Source organism: Pseudorca crassidens, chromosome 6, assembly GCF_039906515.1.
Source record: "Pseudorca crassidens isolate mPseCra1 chromosome 6, mPseCra1.hap1, whole genome shotgun sequence".
In the NCBI taxonomy this organism is placed as follows: Eukaryota; Metazoa; Chordata; class Mammalia; order Artiodactyla; family Delphinidae; genus Pseudorca; species Pseudorca crassidens.
This window is the reverse complement of record NC_090301.1, coordinates 124,976,859-124,991,892: the sequence shown is the minus strand read 5'-3', so window position 1 is coordinate 124,991,892 and position 15,034 is coordinate 124,976,859. Positions and strand designations below refer to the sequence as shown.

General features: G+C 38.9%; 1 protein-coding gene across 1 annotated transcript in view; it reads right to left on the bottom strand.

Moving 5' to 3' along the window:
- Nucleotides 1–15,034, bottom strand: part of UGGT1 (UDP-glucose glycoprotein glucosyltransferase 1) — a 109,466-nt gene that overhangs the window by 39,935 nt on the left and 54,497 nt on the right. The window contains exons 18-20 of the mRNA XM_067742307.1: nt 9,507–9,671; nt 3,793–3,913; nt 237–335 (exon numbers count right to left, since the gene is read on the bottom strand). Coding sequence (XP_067598408.1) covers nt 237–335; nt 3,793–3,913; nt 9,507–9,671 — 385 coding nt within the window. The remainder of the gene's footprint in view (nt 1–236; nt 336–3,792; nt 3,914–9,506; nt 9,672–15,034) is intronic.

The following is a 15,034-nucleotide window of genomic DNA, read 5'->3' as shown; positions in this document are numbered from 1 at the left end:
TTTCCATTTTGAACCATGAAAAAATTTCTTTTTACCTTTAACGTCTATATAAAATTTATAAAGACAACATCTGAATTTTCAAATATATATAAAAAATTAAATTTTAAACAGATATCTTCTAGACTCAAATAATTATACAAAGTAATAAAAGAAATTATGGAATCTCTTTTCCAACAGACACTAAAAAAAACAAAGGAGAAACAAGTTGAATCCAAGGTAAGCCTAAAATGTATTACCTTTCTTGGTCAGATAATTCATACTATTGGCTATAGCAGCAGTCTTGCCTTGGGAATCCAAGACGGTAAATCTAGCATAATCATCCACAAAAAAGTTATCTGAAAGAAAAATTAAAGTAGATTTATAATTAACATGCCTAAATTCAATCTAATGTTAATATTCAATTGATAATCTCATTTGACCATAATACACATTTTAATAAAATGCATGAGCGAAATATATTGTTTCAAGTTTATTGAACAAGTTCACAACATGACCCACCCCATTAATCACATTTTAAGACACAAATAGAAAATGTACACATCTCACACATAACTCTCAGATATGTGTTTGTCAGTTTGATGGTTTAAATTTATTCTATTCCCACTCTTTTCACTTTACACCTACAGCACGATCTTTTAAAGAGACACTCTTAACTTCATCTCTCCTTTCCATAGTCCATCCCCATAGTAAACTCTTCCCTATCCTATTTGGGGGTAAGAGGGGATGAATGGGAGAGAAAATATTAAAAAAAAACTCTTGTTTTAGTTATTTCACATCTACCAAAGTAACATTTTTAACCTTAACAGAAACAAAAGGTCATTTTCAGATATGTTTCTTTTCTGATTAGTGCCTATGGGCAATGCTCTTATTAATCATTTCCCCCTCAGATAACTCTTGCTAAAATTCCAGTTTCATCAAGTCATTCCCTTGCTCTCAATACTCTGTAATTTCTTCCTACCTACAAACTGGTCTCCAGCCTGGTATCATAAACCCCTTCTTTATCTCCAGCAATCTCCACAGGCCTTTGCATTATTTACTCCCCAATACAAATGCCCCGTTTCTTGCAATGTCCTCCACCCTCCCATGTATCTGTCTGTCCACCCACTAACCTGTCTATCCTTTCACTCAACGAAGCACACCAAGGGCCTACTATCTGTTCAGTCAGTAGTCTAGCAAAGGTAAGCAACGGTAAATAAGACAGACACTGCCCATGACTTCCTGTAGCAGAAGGGGGGAAGCACCATGGCCTTAAAACTGAGTCGCCAGACAGCAGAGGCCAAGAGCAGCGTAGATGATGGAGCTATGACAACTGGGTTAGGAGGACGCCAGCTGCTCTTTCACTGGGAGCTCCAAAATGCTCACCAAGCAAACCGCACCCTTGCCGCTGTGGAGTAGCGTCATTTCACAGCTGAGGACTGTAATACTCAGTGGAGAACGACACCCAAACACAGAACTACTTTTATGGTCCTTATTCATGAGTACTGCAAAGGTAACTCTTTATAATTTAATTTAAAATGATGGAGACGACAAAAACTCAGGACAAAAATTCATAATACTGCTTGCCTCGCTCTACTAATACTTCTGGTAAAAGGCACTTTCTTACTACTTTCTTTTTCAAATATAAGCATACATGTGCATTTTTCCTCTGCCTATATTTAAACATTTTCTTCTGCCTGAAAGGAAAGGAATTTAGTTTCAAGTAGAATAGGGGTAGTTGCAATAAAGTAACAACCATAAACAGATCTATATATTCACTATATTCAACTACAACAACAAATACACTTGGTTTTGACTTCACCATTACACATATCCTTTCCTCCCCAGTGAGATTTCCTGAGCAAGTGGTAACTCTACTGTATTTCCAGCAGTTTGTTAAAGTGGCCTTAAGAGTCTCCAGGAAGGCAAAAGGAACAAATTGTACCTGGGCTTAACCTCTTAAAAAGGTATTCTTGGGCTTCCCTGGTGGCGCAGTGGTTGAGAGTCCGCCTGCCGATGGAGGGGACACGGGTTCATGCCCTGGTCCTGGAAGATCCCACATGCCGCGGAGCAGCTGGGCCCGTGAGCCATGGCTGCTGAGCCTGCGCGTCCGGAGCCTGTGCTCCGCGACGGGAGAGGCCACAACAGTGAGAGGCCCGCGTACCGCAAAAAAAAAAAGGTATTCTTGTGGAAACAACCTAAACACTCATCAACTGAGGCACAGATAAGCAAAGTGTGGCCTATCTATACAATGGAATATGAATCAGTCAAAAAAAGGAATGAAGTCCTCCAGAACTGTCAGACAATGAAGTTATATTTATGTTTGTGATTTATGATATTTATTATCTGAAAAACAGAAAAAGGAATGAAGTTCTGAGACAGGCTACGACATGGATGAACCTTAAAAACTTTATGCTAAGTGAAAGAAGCCAGTCACAAAAAACGTCCAATTATATGAAATATCCAGAATAGAAAAATCCATAGAAACAGAAACTTAATTAGTGGTTGCTGAAGGACAGGAAAAGGGGGAAATGGAGAGTGACTACATCATTTCTTTTGGGGGGGATGATAATGTTCTAAAGTTAGTGTGATGCTCACACAACTTTGAGAGTATACTAAAAACTGTGCACTTTACAACTGTACACTTTGAAAGGTTGAGTTTTATGGCATGGACACCAGGGGTCACCAATCCCCGGGCCATGGACCAATACCGGTCCATGGCCTGTTAGGAGATGGGCTGCACAACAGGAGGTGAGTGGTGGGTGAGCCAGCGAAGCTTCATCTGTATTTACAGCCACTCCCCATCGCTCGCATTACCGCCTGAGTTCCGCCTCCTGTCAGATCAGTGGTGGCATTAGATTCTCATAGGAGCACAAACCCTACTGTGAACTGCGCACACGAGGGATCTAGGTAGCGCTCTCCTCATGAGAAACTAATGCTTGATGATCTGAGGTGGAACTGAGGCGGTGATGCTAGCGCTGGGGAGGGCTGCAAATACAGATTATTATTAGCAGAGAGGTTTGACTTGCATGGAGACCATAAATCAACTGCTTGCAGACTCATATCGAAACCCTATCAGTGAGTGGCAAGTGACAATTAAGCTGCATCTGGTGGCAGGCTTTAAGTCAGAATCCGACACTTACTTTAGTCCATGCGTAGCCCAACCCACACCAAGCTCAGGGCTTCCACTGATTCTGCATTATGGTGAGTTGTATAATTATTTCATTATGTATTACAATGTAATAATAATAGAAATAAAGTGCATAATAAATGTAATGCACCTGAATCATCCCGAAACCACCCCCCCACACACCCTCGGTCCATGGAAAAACTGTCTTCCATGAAACTGGTCCCTGGTGCCAAAAAGGTTGAGGACCGCTGATGTACACTATTTCTCAATGAAGCTTTATTTGTTAAAAAGGCATTCTTAAGTTCTCAGAGTATAGCTACCTGAGATATTTGTCGACGTTATCACTGACTGACTGCATAATGAGAAAGAAGATAGCTGCTTAAGAGCTTCAGGACTGTAAGAAAGTCAACAATCTAGGTCCACTCTTACCATCTAATGCCTACATTTAGTTGGCATTTAAAAGGCACTGAATATCTTTCAAAGTTTACAAAGATTTATCCAGGAAGAATTTCTCTCCTTTTGGAGGAAACTCTTGTGAATTCAGAAGCTCATATAATGAACTCAAGGTGAAGGAAACTGTGTCACAACCTTGGGTTATCAGAAATTCTGAACATTACAATCCAATAAATGCAGAGTCTGAAAGACAAATCAAAAAGGCCCCAAATTGTTCCTGAAACACTCCTTACTTGTTGCCGTTAAATCCAGGTATTCTCGCTCAGCTGTCAAAATCCTAGAGTTGATTCGGGGAACAACATTTGGCTGATTCATGATGTATTCTACCACATCTTGATCATGGGACAGTTCACCCTAGAGGAAAAAAAAAAAGAAAACAGGGTGTGGGTGAGATGCACATTAAACAAATATGATCAATAATAATTTATTAGGACCTAAAAATCATTAACTTTATAGTATCTTCATATGTACTGATAATAGCTAAAAATAGAAGTTACCACGTTATAGGGTCCTGTCAGTGCCAAGCAAGGTACTGTATGTACGGTATCTCTAATCCATTCAACAATGTGAGGAAGATGTGGTACCTATTTAAGAAAGGTTATGAAGAACCTAGGGGTAAGACAGGTATAAAGACACAGACCTACTAGAGAATGGACTTGAGGATATGGGGAGGGGGAAGGGTAAGCCGTGACAAAGCGAGAGAGGCATGGACATATATACACTACCAAATGTAAAATAGATAGCTAGTGGGAAGCAGCCACATAGCACAGGGAGATCAGCTCGGTGCTTTGTGTCCACCTAGAGGGGTGGGATAGGGAGGGTGGGAGGGAGGGAGACGCAAGAGGGAAGAGATACGGGAACATATGTATATGTATAACTGATTCACTTTGTTATAAAAAAAAAAGAAAGCTTAAATAACTTACTCAAAGTCACAGAGCTAATGAGAAGTGAATATGAAATGCAAACCCATGTTTATTTGATCTCACCACAGAAACAAACAAGCTCTAGAAATTAGTTGAAGAGTTAATACAAGCAAAAATCCATCCTGAGATCTACTCAGTTAGCTTCTCTCTAAAGAAGAAAGCCAAATTAATTCTCTCAGGCGTTAATATATTTAAAAAAAAAAAATCACCCCAAGCCTTTTTCAATCTCAGGCATTTCAATCTCAAGTAATCCTACCTTTCCAGAGTCACAATTACACTGGGGGAGAAGAAATCATTAACTAAAGAATTAATTAAAGAATCATTAATTCTTCCCTTTATACTTCTCATGTTATAGAAATACTTGTACTGCATGAGGGTGATCTAATGTAAACGGCTGTGGAAACTTGCAAGTTTTTCACACTTAATATATTTCATACAAAACCATATTTCAACATGATTTTCAGGGGGAATAGATGTGAATCAAATATACACAATCAAGTCTTAAATATTCCACTCAGGCATCTTCTGTGGCTACTTATCTCAAGAACAATAACTCACAAATTCTCAAACTATAAGCCAATAATGAGCATATGTGCCAACCGCATAATTCAAAAGACTTACAAAGGTAATCGATGACTTGCTATAGATGTAAGCTCATGTATAAAACTTTGGTCTCTATTATAAGCCTGAACTGATTCCAATAAAAAGCCTAACTCAAGGAGGCAATCTGGCAAATCTATCAAAATTTTACATGTACATACCTTCTAATGCAGCTCACCTACACACACATATACACGCACACACAGTGGTTGTTTCCAGAAACAAAAGATGAATGGCAGGGGAACAGGAACGAATAAATGACAGTTTCTCTTCATTTATACCTCTATACACATTTTGAATCTCACACTATCTGCATATCATATGCTCTTATATATAGTGAATTTAGTGCAAAATTTTAAATGTACATTATTACCCTTTGACACAGTTCCAATAATTGGTATTTCTCAAAAAATTACGAAGTACAAAGATATACATATTAGAAGATTCACTGACCATTATTTACAAAAGTGTACATCTACAAGCAACGTCCAACATTAAGGGATAAAGTAAATGATTATTCATTCTTAAAAAGGAATAGCAGCAATCTAAAAGTTTTAAGACAGAGTTATGTTCAGAAATGCAGTGCTAAGATATATTCAATTAGAAAAGTAAGCTAAAAAGCTGAAAAATGCACATATATATAAATCAATATGCAGAGACACACAGAAATAGTTCTCTAGGGATGAGGGTAAGAACTTTCATTTTTACGTTATATAATTGAGTATTTCCCAAATTTAGTATTTTCTAAATATGTGTGGAAGCACATATAACTTTTGTCATAATATTTAAATTCTTATCTAGCCAAACCCATTCATTTCATGTTTCATTCCTGGAGCTCCATGAAGAACAAATTCCTTAACGAAACTACTGGGACCTATTCTTATTCATGAGGAGACATGCAACCGAATTCGGCCAATATTTTTTTGTGTGTGTCTAAATGCATTAACAGTCAGCACAAGAAATAGCTTCTTTCAAAAATACTGCTTGTTTTTTTTTTTTTTTAAACAAATGATGCTGGGAAAACTGGACATCCACATGCAAAAGAATAAAGTGAGACCATTACCTCACAGCACACACAAAAACTAACTCAAAATACATCAAAGACATCAACATAAGAGCTAAACCATGAAACTTTTAGCAGAAAACATTAGGGAAAATCTTCATGACACTGAATTTGACTATGATTTTTATGATATGACACCAAAATCACAGGCAACAAAAAGAAAAAAGAGGTAAATAGGACTTCATCAAAAACTAATTTTAATACTTTAAAATTAATATTTAAAATATTATGACAAAAGTTATTTGTGCTTCTACACATATTTAGAAAATATATTAATTAATTAATTTATTTTATTTATTCCAGGAATGCAAGGATTCTTCAATATACGCAAATCTATCAATGTGATAAACCATATTAACAGATTGAAGGAGAAAAACCATATGATCATCAACAGATGCAGAGAAAGCTTTTGACAAAATTCAACACCCATTTATGATAAAAACCCTGCAGAAAGTAGGCATAGAGGGAACTTTCCTCAACATAATAAAGGCCATATATGACAAACCCACAGCCAACATCATCCTCAATGGTGAAAAACTGAAAGCATTTCCACTAAGATCAGGAACAAGACAAGGTTGCCCACTCTCACCACTGTTATTCAACATAGTTTTGGGAAGTTTTAGCCACAGCAATCAGAGAAGAAAAGGAAATAAAAGGAATCCAAATCGGAAAAGAAGAAGTAAAGCTGTCACTCTTTGCAGATGACATGATACCATACATAGAGAATCCTAAAGATGCTACCAGAAAACTATTAGAGCTAATCAATGAAATTGGTAAAGTAGCAGGATACAAAATTAATGCACAGAAATCTCTGGCATTCCTATATACTAAGGATGAAAAATCTGAAAGTGAAATCAAGAAAACACTCCCATTTACCATTGCAACAAAAAGAATAAAATATCTCGGAATAATCCTACCTAAGGAGACAAAAGACCTGTATGCAGAAAATTATAAGACACTGATGAAAGAAATTAAAGATGATACAAATAGATGGAGAGATATACCACGTTCATGGATTGGAATAATCAACATTGTGAAAATGACTCTACTACCCAAAGCAATCTATAGATTCAATGCAATCCCTATCAAACTACCACTGGCATTTTTCACAGAACTAGAACAAAAAATTTCACAATTTGTATGGAAACACAAAAGACCCTGAAGAGTCAAAGCAATCTTGAGAACAAAAAACGGAGCTGGAGGAATCAGGCTCCCTGACTTCAGACTATACTACAAAGCTACAGTAATCAAGACAGTATGGTACTGGCACAAAAACAGAAAGATAGATCAATGGAACAGGATAGAAAGCCCAGAGATAAACGCACGCACATATGGACACCTTATCTTTGATGAAGGTGGCAGGAATGTACAGTGGAGAAAGGACAGCCTCTTCAATAAGTGGTGCTGGGAAAAATGGACAGGTACATGTAAAAGTATGAGATTAGTTCACTCCCTAACACCATACACAAAAATAAGCTCAAAATGGATTAAATACCTAAATATAAGGCCAGAAACTATCAAACTCTTAGAGGAAAACATAGGCAGAACACTCTATGACATAAATCACAGCAAGATCCTTTCTGACCCACCTCCTAGAGTAATGGAAATAAAAACAAAAATAAACAAATGAGACCTAATGAAACTTAAAAGCTTTTGCACAGCAAAGGAAACCATAAACAACAACAAAAGACAACACTCAGAATGGGAGAAAATATTTGCAAATGAAGCAACTGACAAAGGATTAATCTCCAAAATTTACAAGAAGCTCATGCAGCTCAATAACAAAAAAACAAACAACCCAATCCAAAAATGGGCAGAAGACCTAAATAGACATTTCTGCAAAGAAGATATACAGACTGCCAACAAACACATGAAAGAATGCTCAACATCATTAATCATTAGGGAAATGCAAATCAAAACTACAATGAGATATCATCTCACACCAGTCAGAATGGCCATCATCAAAAAATCTAGAAACAATAAATGCTGGAGAGGGTGTGGAGAAAAGAGAACACTCTTGCACTGCTGGTGGGAATGTGAATTGGTTCAGCCACTATGGAGAACAGTATGGAGGTTCCTTAAAAAACTACAAATAGAACTACCATATGACCCAGCAATCCCACTACTGGGCATATACCTTGAGAAAACCAAAATTCCAAAAGAGTCATGTACCAAAATGTTCATTGCAGCTCTATTTACAATAGCCCGGAGATGGAAACAACCTAAGTGCCCATCATCGGATGAATGGATAAAGAAGATGTGGCACATATATACAATGGAATATTACTCAGCCATAAAAAGAAACGAAATTGAGCTATTTGTAATGAGGTGGATAGACCTAGAGTCTGTCATACAGAGTGAAGTAAGTCAGAAAGAGAGAGACAAATACCGTATGCTAACACATATATATGGAATTAAAGAAGAAAAAAAAAATGTCATGAAGAACCTAGGGGTAAGACAGGAATAAAGACACAGACCTACTGGAGAATGGACTTGAGGATATGGGGATGGGAAAGGGTGAGCTGTGACAGGGCGAGAGAGAGTCATGGACATATACACACTAACAAACGTAAGGTAGACAGCTGGTGGGAAGCAGCCACATGGCACAGGGATATCGGTTCGGTGCTTTGTGACTGCCTGGAGGGGTGGGATAGGGAGGGTGGGAGGGAGGGAGACGCTAGAGGGAAGAGATATGGGAACATGTGTACGTGTATGACTGATTCAGTTTGTTATAAAGCAGAAACTAACACACCATTGTAAAGCAATTATACCCCAATAAAGATGTTAAAAAAAAAAAAAGGCCGAGTTTTATGGCATGTAAGTTATATCTCAACAATAACTATATGTATATAAAATATGTGAATTTTTCTGAGTCAAAATTCCTTACAAGTAGAACAAACATCTCTTAGAATGGCTAAATTCTTAAGAATTTTTAAAATAAAATTTAAGCTTGAAGCCAATAAAATTCGTTATTTCAAAAACAACGTACAGAGGGCTTCCCTGGTGGCGCCGTGGTTGAGAGTCCGCCTGCCGATGCAGGGGACACGGGTTCGTGCCCCGGTCCGGGAAGATCCCACGTGCTGCAGAGCGGCTGGGCCCGTGAACCATGGCCGCTGAGCCTGCGCGTCCAGAGCCTGTGCTCCGCAACGGGAGAGGCCACAGCAGTGAGAGGCCCACGTACCGCAAAAAAAAACCAAAAAACGCACAGAAAGTCTCAGGGATATTTTCACTACAGCAGAACCTGCTGGGAGTCTGCAAATCAATTATGAGTGGTATATAGAAAACTTTATTGCCTACTACAGGACTACGAAAATGTAAGCAAACCATTCTCTTTCAAAATCAGCCTTGAAACAGTACTTACCAAGTACACTGCTCTTTGAAAGAAGGTTGTAGTCTCCAGGATTTTGTGCATTGTGATGGTTTCCAACTCATCAGGGTCCAGCTGCTCCTTTTCAAAGGGCATTCCATTGAACAGGACAACAGGCAGTGGACCAACTCCAGTCTGCTCATAGTAGCCTCTTGCTTCCTGAAACACATGGGACCACAAACAGCATATTTTTGTCCTTCCTGAGACAAATGGAACAAAGCATATTTTTCACACATACATGTTCTAACGAGAAAAGAAACAACAACAGAAATATGGAAACCAAGAAATAACTAAAGAAAAATTCTTTTAAAAATATATAAAGAACTGGGGCTTCCCTGGTGGCGCAGTGGTCGAGAGTCTGCCTGCCGATGCAGGGAACACGGGTTCGTGCCCCAGTCCAGGAAGATCCCACATGCCGCGGAGCGGCTGGGCCCATGAGCCATGGCCGCTGAGCCTGCGCATCCGGAGCCTGTGCTCCGCAACGGGAGAGGCCACAACAGTGAGAGGCCCGCGTACCGCCAAAAAAAAAAAAAAAATACTGAGTTTTAATAAAACCACAAACCCTTATAAATCAGGAAGTGGTTGAAGATGGGGATGAGGGTAATTTTAAGCAGCCCAGGCTACCAGACCTGAATTACATATACTACAGCCCAAATTATACAAGAGACTTTTGAGCAATGATGGAGATATTCTATCTTCACTGTCCAATGCAGTAACCACTAACCACATGTAGCTACTGAGCACATGAAATTAATTAATTTCCACTTTAAAAGCTCATGTGGCCAGAGGCTACTATAATGGGCAGCACAACTACAGACTGTCATAAATTATTAGTGCTCCTGGGCAGATAACTTGAGATGAAATATTTACACCCAATTCTAAATTTAAAAGGGTCCATATCACTAAACAAGAAGTTACACCTACAGAAAACAAAACAAGGTTGGTGGGAAAACAGTGCTCAAAAATTGTTCTATAATGTACTAAGCTCAATCTTTTGCCTTCTCCAGGACAAAAGAGGTTCCTTGGCAGGGATGTACCAGGCGAGCAAACATATCTGAGACTTTTCCAACAATCGACATAGGTACATTCCCCCAGATATCAACCACAGACCCAAGACTAAGATTTTAGAGTAAAAACTATATTATTACCCAAGATATAAAAAAAGCTCCTTAAAGCATTCTTGTTAAACATCTTATAACTGCTATCTTCTGAAAATAGCAGAATTTTAAAATATATAACCATTTTAGATAGCACAAATAGAAAAGTACCTCAATTCGGTAACTAATACCAGTCATCAGCTTAGTGTCAGATCTAGCAACAGTGATAACTGATAGTACAGACTTATCTGATGGACTAACATGGCACAATGAGAAAGGCCTTCCAGGTTGATTTCTGCCATCTCTGTATATCATGGTTAAAACTTTTAAAATGTACACTCCCAAAACTGTTACATTAATTCTGTTCTTTGACATCTCACCTATCTCAAAGAAGTTCATAAAAACTCAATTTAAATATACTTTGAGCTTTGAAAATCAATCTCCCAGGAAAACAAAACAAAATCCACATTATAAATCTCAGTGACTATAAGAAGTAACACTGGTTTTCTCTGAACGTGGCAACTGAGTAAAAGGCAAGAGTGGGAGGGAGATGTTTTGACTATAAACTTTCCATTTTTGCAACTTGCAAATAGATTATCAGACTAAAAATTAACAGAATGCAGGCCAATTATCAGAGTCACGCTTAAAAATTACACGTGAGAATTTCTACCAACTGATCACTAAAAATGTTAATTACATAATTTTGAAACACTGACTACAAAGTCACGAATGAGCCATTCATAAATGATAACTGAGATTAATAAAGACTCAGAGTTAATACGCCAAATGTAAAATGTTTGCATGAATAAGTTAGAACTTTTCTTACTTTGACTTTGAAACATATAAATATGCACCTATCAGACTCTATTCTCTTCAGTTCAAAAGATCTACCTTAATTGTACTACGTAGTTTTAGAAATGATTACTTCTTTCAAATACCAGGCATAGAAGATAACACAGCTTCAGATATACACAAAGGTACAGATATTCCTAAGTGTAATAACATTTGCTAACTGCACTCATTCCTCCTTTAAAAAAAAAACTGCACTCGGGCTTCCCTGGTGGTGCAGTGGATAAGAATCTGCCTGCCAATGCAGGGGACACGGGTTCGATCCCTGGTCCGGGAAGATCCCACATGTCGCGGAGCAACTAAGCCCGTGCACCACAACTACTGAGCCTGCACTCTAGAACCCGCGAGCCACAACTACTGAAGCCCATGTGCCTAGAGCCCGTGCTCCGCAACAAGAGAAGCCACCGCAATGAGAAGCCTGCGCACGGCAACGAAGAGTAGCCCCCTCTCACTGCAACTAGAGAAAGCCTGTGCGCAGCAATGAAGACCCAACGCAGCCAAAAATAAATTAATTTTTTTAAAAAATGCAGTCATTCCTCCTTTTCAAAAAAATCTATTTTTCTTGGGCTTTTTCATATGAGGGGTACAGCTCCTGCAACTTAAAAAATCTTACTGAGCATTAGATTCTTAAGACCTCTGAGAATCTCCCAACATCCTTCTCTTGAGAGTATATGCCTACTTAAATAGCTAGGTAATTACGATCTGTTTATATGGGAAGGGCCTCTAACCAGTAGAGATGAGGAAAATGGCCAAATCTGGGAAACTATTGAGGAGTTAGGTCTGTGATACTCCCACCTGATTCTTCAGCAAAATCAAGATTTTAATGCATAAAAGACAACGTGTAAAAATACCCTTTTCCCCAATTCGTCCACTATAGTCAATGTTTTTCAAGCAAATCCTTTTGATATAGCAATCATCCACAATAAAAAAGGCAACATGTACTTTTTCTTCAATAGGATGATAGAAAACCAGAGTTAAACATTTTCCAAAAGTGAAATATAAGAAAATTCCATTAATTTTCTCAAAGATTCCCGAAGTGGCCCTTCTTTCCTTTTATTTCACCTTTTCTTTTTCTACAGAGTACTACTCAGGCTGTTTGTGAAAATGTGAAAAATCACTACGTGCCCATATCAATATTATTTTATTTTTTAAAAAAAAGGGTAAGTGACTGAACAGAAGGTTGCAGTACAATAATGGAAACATGTTCAGTCTAAACTGAGTAGCTCTCATGACCAGCTTCAACTCCAAACCTTAAAATAAGGAGATTTAACACTGAGGCAGGAGTGATGTCAGTATCATGGCTGAATAAGACTTCCCTCATTAGTGTCTCCCCCACAGAAAAACAACAACTTGGCATCTATCCACTGACAAAAGGGTCTTTGTGGGAGCTTTGGAATTCAGCACCATATGCCAAGTGGCCCGGGAGAAGTGTTGCAGCAGGTAACATGCAGACGGACTTTGACCCTGGCTGCGGGCTCTGCACTGATGCATAAGCTGGCTCCAGGGAACCCCTGGGAAAAACTATCTTAATCAATCACCCATAGACAAGACAGCCTCTGTGAAGTCCAGGTTTCCAGCAAGAAGTTCCAGGACACCACTGGAGCAAAAAAATATGAATTTGGACACACTGGAGAGGGTAAGAGAACAGTCTGACTTTACTCACATCACCCCTCTCCCGAGGCAGTACAGCTTAGGGCCACAAGAGATCTTCTGAGCCTATGATTTCTCCTACAAGGGACATAAGAGCAATGGCTGAGCACTCAACCTCCCCAGCTATGTGGGATGCTGCCCAAGAGGCTCATTTCTCTCCCGCTCCATCCAGAATACTGACTTGTGAGTGGCATCACCATGGGTGAAGAGGCTGGGAGAGCAGCAGACAGTGCACTCATAGGGCATTTAAGGAAGGCAGATCCTACTTACGGCATCAACAAGCCCACCTATGAGACACCCAGGACACCTCATCCACAGATGCCCCCAGATGACTCATGGGCACCCCGCAGTGCTCTGCACACACCTTACCACCATACACCCACACCCTGTGGCTGGCTGCCAGTGCACAATCCTGACAAGGGCAGCAAGAGTGAGCTTTGCCAGATGGATAGTGAGGACGTACAGAAAGCCAATCCACATCAGTAGGCCAGAAAGAGACAAACAACTTGAGCTTTAGTGCCACTTGGGGGAAACAAAAAGGAGGTGGCCTGTCCGCACCCAGCCTGCGGGCAATGTAGAATCAAGAGGAGCTAAATAAACAAGTTCAGAATTCTGCACAAGAGGGAACAACAGCACGGAGCAGGTGTACCCACAGACATTCTGAGAAAGCCTCAGAGTTCCAACCTTCCTGAAATGGAAGGTATTTCTCTCCCAAAGCAGAGAGTAAAGACTGGTAGAAGTGACTGCTACCAGTCACTTCTGGTAGCAACTTAAAATTGCAAGGAACTTGAAAAATCAAGAAAGCATAACATCACCTAAGGACCGCAATAATCTTCCAGTAACCAATCCCGAAGACATGGAGATCTGCAATTTACCCAATGAAGAATTCAAAATAGCTGTTTTGGGGAGACTCGGTGAGCTACAAGAAGACACAGAAGGACAATTCAACAAAATCAAGAAAACAATACACAAACAAAATCAGAATTTTTTTTTTTTTTTAACAAGAAATCAGAATTTTAACAAGGAGAGAGAGCATAAAAAAGAACCAAACAGAAATTCTGGAGCTGAAGAATATAACGAATGAAATTTTTAAAATGGTATAGCATTAACATCAGAGTGAAATCAAGCAAAAGAAAATAACCTACAAGTTAGAAGACAGGAACTTTGCAATTATCCAGTCAGGGGACAACAATAACAACAACAGCAACCGAAGAATTAAAGAAATGGTATATGGATAATTTTCAAATTACTGGAGTTCCAGAGAAGATGAGATAGAGAAGGGGGCAGAAAGCTTATTTAAAGAAATAATGGATAAGAACTTCCCAAATCTGGAGAGAGATTTGGATATCCAAGTTCCTGAAGACCATAGGTCACCAAAGAAAATAAATTTAAAGAGAACCTCTCCAAGACACATTATAATAAAACTATCAAAAGTCAAAAACAGACACTCTTAAGAGCAGCAAGAGAAGAAGAAGCTTGTAACTTACCAGGGAAGGCTAACAGTGGACGTCTCAGTAAAAAAGCTGCAGGCAAGGAGTGAGTGGGATGATACATTCTAACTGCTAAAAGAAAAAACTGCCAACCAAGAATACTCTACCTGGCAAAGTTATCGTCTAGAAATGGAGGAGAAATAAAGACATTCCCAGACAAACAAAAGCTAAGACAGTTCATCATCACCAAACCTGCCTTACGAGAAATGCTGAAAGGAGTCCTTCAAGCTGAAATGAAAGGACGTTAATTAGTAGCATGAAAACATATAACACACTAGTAAAGGTAAGTATATAGTCAAATTCAGAATACCCTAACACTGTAAATGTGATGGTGTATTAACCACTTAACTCTATAAAGGTTAAAAGACAAGAGTATTCAATGAAGCAAGAGAGGGCCCTCAACTATGAATTTTGTAGCAATGCCCTCCATGCTCAA